A 6,199-nucleotide genomic window follows, 5' to 3' on the forward strand; every position below is an offset into this window, starting at 1 on the left:
CGTTCGCGCTCCGCTTCAGCAGCTCCACGCAGTTGCCCTCCATTCCAAGCCACCCCCGCCAAAATGCTGTGCGCAAGTAAGATGCACCTGCACTGCGCTCCAATCGCTTCTGCTAACCGTCTTCCAGTCTCCGGCGAAGCCCCGCAGGTCCCTGTTGCGTCCAAGAAGAGCGGTCCGTACATTTCGAAGCTCCGTTGACGCGCGCCGAAGCTCACACTGCCGCAGGAAACGTCTTCGAGAAGCGTCTGATCGAGACATACCTCGCCGAGCACGGTACCGACCCCGTCAACGGCGAGGAGCTCACTGCAGACGACCTTGTCGAGCTCAAGACCCAGCGCGTCGTCCGCCCGCGCCCGCCGACTCTCACGTCCATTCCCTCCCTCCTTGCTACCTTCCAGAACGAATGGGATGCCGTCGCCCTCGAGACCTATCAGCTCAAGCAACACCTTGCGCAAACTCGGCAGGAGCTCAGCACTGCCCTCTACCAACACGATGCTGCCGTTAGGGTCATTGCGCGGCTAACGCGCGAGAGGGACGAGGCTCGCAACGCTCTCTCCCGCATCAGCGTGAGTGCGGGTGGCGCGCCCGGCGGAGATGCCATGCAGGTGGATAGCGCCGGCCTCCCTGATACGGTCGTGGCGAAGATTGATGAGACACACCAACAGTAGGCTGCTTGCGGAATGACGTTGCACTGGTTTAGCAAGCTAACTCTTCCCAGACTGTCCGCCACGCGGAGAAAGCGCCCCGTTCCTGACGGCTGGGCTACGTCGGAGACCATTCAATCGTTCGACACCACGCACGAGACGGAGCCCCTATATCCCGGCGGCAAGACGCTTGCTCTCGACAAGAGCGGCGACCTCGCTCTTACTGGAGGGAAGGATGGCGTCGCTAGCGTGTTCTCCCTGTCACAGAACCAGGTGGTTCATGCGCTGAAAGCTGGCGGCAGCATCACAGCTGGCGCCTGGTACAACGACAAGCCAATTGTTGCCACATCTACGGGGGCAGTCAAGGTGTTTGAGGGGGACGCGGAGGTTGCTCAGATTGGGTCCCATGCGGGAGCAGCAACATCTCTTTCGATCCACCCTTGTGGCGACATCCTCGCTTCGACCGGCGTGGACAAGAGCTACATCCTCTATGACTTGGGCAGCAACAAGCAACTCACGCAGGTCTTCACGGATGCCGGTATGTGCCATGCGTCCTGGCAATGTTTTGGTTCAATTTTCACTGACGGTTACCGCAGAGCTTCTTTGCGGAGCATTTCACCCCGACGGTCACTTGTTTGCTGGAGGTGGTCGGGATGGCCAGATTAAGGTATTCGATGTCAAGACTGGGGAGAGTATGGCGACATTCGATGTAGGCGGCGCTCTTCAGACAATTGCCTTCTCTGAGAATGGCACGTGGCTGGCGGCCGCGGCGCAGGGCCAGACGACGGTTCAGATCTGGGATCTGCGGAAGGCGGCAAGCATCCAGGCGCTGGACATCGGCAGCACGGTGCAGAGCGTGCAGTGGGATTACACGGGCCAGTTCCTTGTTGCAGCAGGATCGGGCAGCGTTGCGGTGCAGCACTACGCAAAGTCGACCAAGAGCTGGTCGGAGCCGTTCAGGAAAGCAATCTCGGGGGCGGCGGTGCAGTGGGGAGCGTCGGCGCAGTCAGTCGTGACGCTGACGGCCGAGGGAGGACTGTTGGTGCTGGGCTCAGCTTGAAAGAGAGCGGCCTAGCCGGTGCGGGGGAACTAGGGTAGGCGACATGCGTAAAACCACTTGGAAATCGCCGTGGGCGCAAGGGGATTTAAGCCAGCAGATACAGGAATGACATCAAGGTGGTTTTGGGCGATTCATGATTCATGTACCAGTAGCAGCGCTTGCTCGAAGTCCCATTGACGCTACAGCCGCGAGTGACCGGCTTCTTCACCCATGGCGCGTACAGGCGGGGGCGAAGCCAGCGGATTCCATGGTGGCCCCCTTGCTGCTGGAGTAGTCCATCTGTGCTTTGCGCATTGCAGCAGGAAGGGCGCCGCCTCCTGCCAGCCCGGTGACAGGTGAGACTTCCGCGGCTCGCAGCGCCCACAGAAAATTGCAACCCGGCCCTGGCTGCTGCAAGAACCAAGAGCTCCATTGCAAGGCGTTGTGCACCGAGTTGCCGGCGCGAGTCGAGCTGCGGAGTCCGTTGGCTGGGCCTCTTCAAATCACAACACCTCATTAATCCGCCACCAAGCACCGCCGGCCGCATTGGCGCTGCTGGAGCCGCCTGCTCACCTCCTCCTCCACCCCCGACCCGCCCATCCTCCTCACCACCTCTTCGCCGCGAGCGCCCCGTCCGCAACCCCGAGCATGGACAGCACGAACCCGCCCAACGGCTGGCCGCATCACCGCATCCCCAAGGTACGAATCGATGCCCACGCACCGCCAGCCGCCCAGACTGCGAGCGAGCCGCCGCCGCTAACCGGCCCACAAAGACTGACCGTCCTGCCCACACAGAGATCTCACGACGATATGCAGCGCGGCCACCGCGAGAGCTCCGGCCAAGCAGCCCTTCGCCGCCCAGCGTCCTTCCAGCACCGCGCCAACTCTCCACCCTCCGTCAGCTCCACTCCGCCGCTGCACGCCCCACAACACCCGCAGACTTCCGGCCTACGCCTTCCTCCCCTGCTCCACCGCTTTGCCGGCGACGGCTTTGACTTCAGACGGCCTGCCATGTCCACACCTGCCGCTTCGAGCCACCACGCGCCAGCGGACGTCATAGACCTCACCTCCGAAGATGATCCCACGCTGGCCAACCCGTCGACAGTGCCAATCGCCCCGCCGATTCAATCAGCCCGAGCCTCACGTCCACCGCGGTTTGCTCGAGAGATCATCGACCTGTCGGACGATACGCCTGCTCAGCCGCCGCCGAACCCGCCAGCTCGAAATGCGGCCCCCTCGAGCCCCGAGGTCGAGTTCGTCTCGTCGCGCGCCATTCCGGGGCGAAGACGAACACCCGCCACGGCCGTAGATCTCACCGACGCCGAAGACGACTTCGAGTTCGAGGTGCTGTTTACCGACTTGGGGACGAGACACGGCGTGAACAGGGCACCTCCTGGCGACGGAGGGTTTAGGACGCGCAGTCGACGGAACAGCCCGGTGCACCGGCGACTCATGCACATACTCGGTGAGCGCACGTCTGTCCAGCAGCACCAGCAGCACCAGTGGAGGGAGCGGCGAGATCAGCATGACACGCGTCCGCGGACGTCGCAGCGGGCGCCCTACATTCAGCGGCTAATTGGACGTGATCCAGATGGCCTCCTCGAGCTCAACGCCGGCGCTGCGGGCTTCCTCGCGCCAGGCGTCATGAACTACGGCGCAGCCGCCTTCGACCTCGGGCTTGAGCGCGAGAGCACGCCGACGTATGAAGCTCCGCCCAAGGCTCCGCCCGGATTCACGCGGTCGCCGGCGGAGGGAGATGTCATAACCTGTCCCAACTGCGATGCGGACCTGTGTGCGGGCCCGGAAGGAGGCGAAAAGAGCCAAGTGTGGGTTATCAAAGCATGCGGCCATGTGAGTGCACCTTTAGCCACATCATTGGCGATTCGGCCGATATGCTTTCATAGAGCTGATTTTGATGAGCACGACGGAAAGGTATATTGCGGCGAGTGCGCAAGGAACCGACACGCGTCAAAACGCAAAGGCAAAGAGCCAGCCGGCTCGGGTAGCCGCCTACCGAATCCTTTCCAGAAGTGTGTGGTGAGAGACTGCGGCAAGAAGTGCGCAGCACGAACAGCCATGGTCCAGTTGTTCTTATGAGGCGCGCTCGGTTCTCGGGCCATCCTCTTTATCTTCTGCTGCATTTCGTCCTTTTCTTTCCCCTTTCAGCGGCAAAAAGCGAGCACAGGGCGAGCATTAGGAGCTTTTCATTTCCTTGGCGTTAGTACGTGTCAACAGTAGATGAAGCGGCATGGCGGGCGTGGGTGTTCATGGGGGCCATCATCGGAACGGGGAATGATTGTGACAGGTCTTTTTTTTTTTTTTTGAACGACGGGCAGATGATCTGGTTCTCGACTCAGCATCTGTCCGGCTTGCCCTGGCTTACTGCATGTCTTCCTGCATGGGGCAACGGACAGCTGCTTTTTCTCGGAGAGGCGCGAGTCGCCTAATGGCTCGGATTGGTGCCAGCAATGCAAGACGACTTTTTGAAACATAGTGAGTTGTTGAGCGCTTCGTGACTCACATGCTCTCTCAAGAAGACATCGATCACGCAGCAAGCATACGGGACTATTGAAGCACGGCACCAGGTTCATTAGATAGGAGCAGGATGGAATGAGCCTCGCGCCACTGGTTGGCACACGCACCTGGATGCGTGCTTTGTCGCCCAATGCTCCAGGGTTCGTGGGGCAGCCTAGATTCAAGCTGATGCATCTATTTGTCGAAGCGAGGAGCGTCGTCGGTGGTGAAGAGGATTGGGGGGTGGGTGGTGTCGGCGACTCGCAGCTCCAAATGCCGACCTGCCTCGGTTGGAAGCTGCGCTCTCTCCCCAACCATCGCCACCAAAATCCATTTTCTGTTGACAAGCGGAGCCATCAGCTAACGGCGGCTTGCAGCGACATCGCTCAAGCTCGGTCACGCCGCCAGACCATTGTCTTTTGCAATTGGCCCCCGGCTCTATCGAGCTCCGCATCATCGACAGCTGTTCTTCCCGAGCCACGCTTCATCGCAACGAGCAATCGCCTAGTACAGTGCAGCTGCCTCGCTTGCCCTCCACCACCGGGTACCTCCCATTTGTACCTAGGGGCCTTCGCGCCGGAAAAAAGCCATCCCACCACCCACATCGCTCGTCCCCACCCGAACCGAACGTAAACCATGTCCTCCACCGCCCCGACAACGAAGCCCAAGGCGGGCACCGGCACCGTCGCCCAGACCTACCTCCTCTCGTACAATGCGGCTTCGGCGCTGCTGTGGACGGCCGTGCTGGGCCGCGTCGTGCTGCTGGTGCCCATGGTCGGCCTGACCAACGTCTTCGGCGGCGTTGACGACTTCGTGCGCTGGGTACAAACGCTGGCGCTGGCCGAGGTGGGGCACGCGGCTTTTGGTGAGTCTTTCTTCTTCTTCTTTTTTTTTCTTCTTTTTTTGGTCGTCTGGATGGACGGCGGCTACAAGATATGCATATGAGATGAGATTAGGGTGTGCAAGGCGGGCTGGGTTTTTTTTCTGGCGCTGCTATCTGCCGTGTGCGCCTGGGGGGAGGAGAAGAAGAAGAAAGTTGCCAAGAACACGTACAAATCGCAGTTGGAAAGAACCAGATGTGAACATGAAGGGCGATGTGCTGACCGCGGCCGGGTCTTTCTCTCTCTCCAGGTATCGTCCGCGCGCCTCTCCTCACCACCCTCATGCAGGTGGCCTCGCGCCTCCTCCTGGTGTGGGGCATCGCCTATCCCTTCCCCGAGTCGACCGCGCACTCGCCCGCCTTCGCCGGCATGCTGATCGCCTGGTCCGTCACCGAGGTCATCCGCTACGGCTACTTTGTCTTCCTGCTGGGCAGCGGCAAGGTCCCGGCCGTCCTGAGTTGGCTGCGGTACAACACCTTCTACGTGCTCTACCCGCTCGGCATCTCTTGCGAATGCTGGCTGGTCTTCAAAGCCACCGGCCCCGCCGCCGAACTGAACCCGCTCATCGCCTACGGCTTGTGGGCTGTGCTGGCTATCTACGTGCCTGGTATGTCGTTTCCTTTCTTTCTCCCCCGGCGTGTCATCTCTCCCTACCTGGGTTAACCTGTGTCAGGCTCGTACATCCTCTACTCGCATATGATGGCCCAAAGGCGCAGAGTCATGCGCGGAAAGAAGAGGGCCGATTAGGTGGGCGCTTGTAGAGATGCGGAAGAGAAAAAAAGTCAGGACGTCGTGTCTGTCACCAGGCGCTAGGGGCGCCCCAGATGCAGACTATTGGGCTTCTAGTACACAATTTTTGCGAGATTTGATTGGCTAACCCTCAAACGCGTATCATACACTGCGCTGGGAGATATCGAGCGCGAGCGCAATGGATCATCATGTAACTTCGATGTAGGGGTGAACGCTTTCATAGCACAAAAAGGGGGAAGAGACTGAACAGGCCACATCCTGCCAGCCAGCCAGCTATTCAAACAAGGCCGGGAGTTCGCGTGAGGATGAAGTCGCCGTTGCGCCTTGCATGTGCCCCGAACCCATAAACATGTCCGGCCCCCCTCTTCCCC

General features: G+C 60.4%; 3 protein-coding genes across 3 annotated transcripts; all 3 read left to right on the forward strand.

The window, feature by feature from the left end:
* Positions 1–63: 63 nt before the first annotated feature.
* On the forward strand, positions 64–1,704 carry BKCO1_14000173 (cell cycle control protein; the record flags this gene model as incomplete). Its single annotated transcript, XM_020271088.1, has 5 exons — positions 64–76; positions 128–172; positions 226–664; positions 719–1,182; positions 1,241–1,704. 5 exons carry the CDS (start codon positions 64–66, stop codon positions 1,702–1,704), a joined length of 1,425 nt encoding a protein of 474 aa, XP_020132260.1.
* Positions 1,705–2,331: 627 nt separating this feature from the next.
* On the forward strand, positions 2,332–3,780 carry BKCO1_14000174 (ring finger domain-containing protein; the record flags this gene model as incomplete). Its single annotated transcript, XM_020271089.1, has 1 exon — positions 2,332–3,780. One exon carries the CDS (start codon positions 2,332–2,334, stop codon positions 3,778–3,780), a length of 1,449 nt encoding a protein of 482 aa, XP_020132265.1.
* Positions 3,781–4,833: 1,053 nt separating this feature from the next.
* On the forward strand, positions 4,834–5,825 carry BKCO1_14000175 (protein tyrosine phosphatase; the record flags this gene model as incomplete). The annotated part of the gene is made up of 3 exons (XM_020271090.1): positions 4,834–5,062; positions 5,329–5,685; positions 5,752–5,825. The coding sequence occupies 3 exons, from the start codon at positions 4,834–4,836 to the stop codon at positions 5,823–5,825; spliced, it is 660 nt and encodes a 219-aa protein (XP_020132264.1).
* Between the last annotated feature and the right edge of the window lie 374 nt (positions 5,826–6,199).

Source organism: Diplodia corticola (assembly GCF_001883845.1).
Source record: "Diplodia corticola strain CBS 112549 chromosome Unknown scaffold14, whole genome shotgun sequence".
Classification (NCBI taxonomy): Eukaryota; Fungi; Ascomycota; class Dothideomycetes; order Botryosphaeriales; family Botryosphaeriaceae; genus Diplodia; species Diplodia corticola.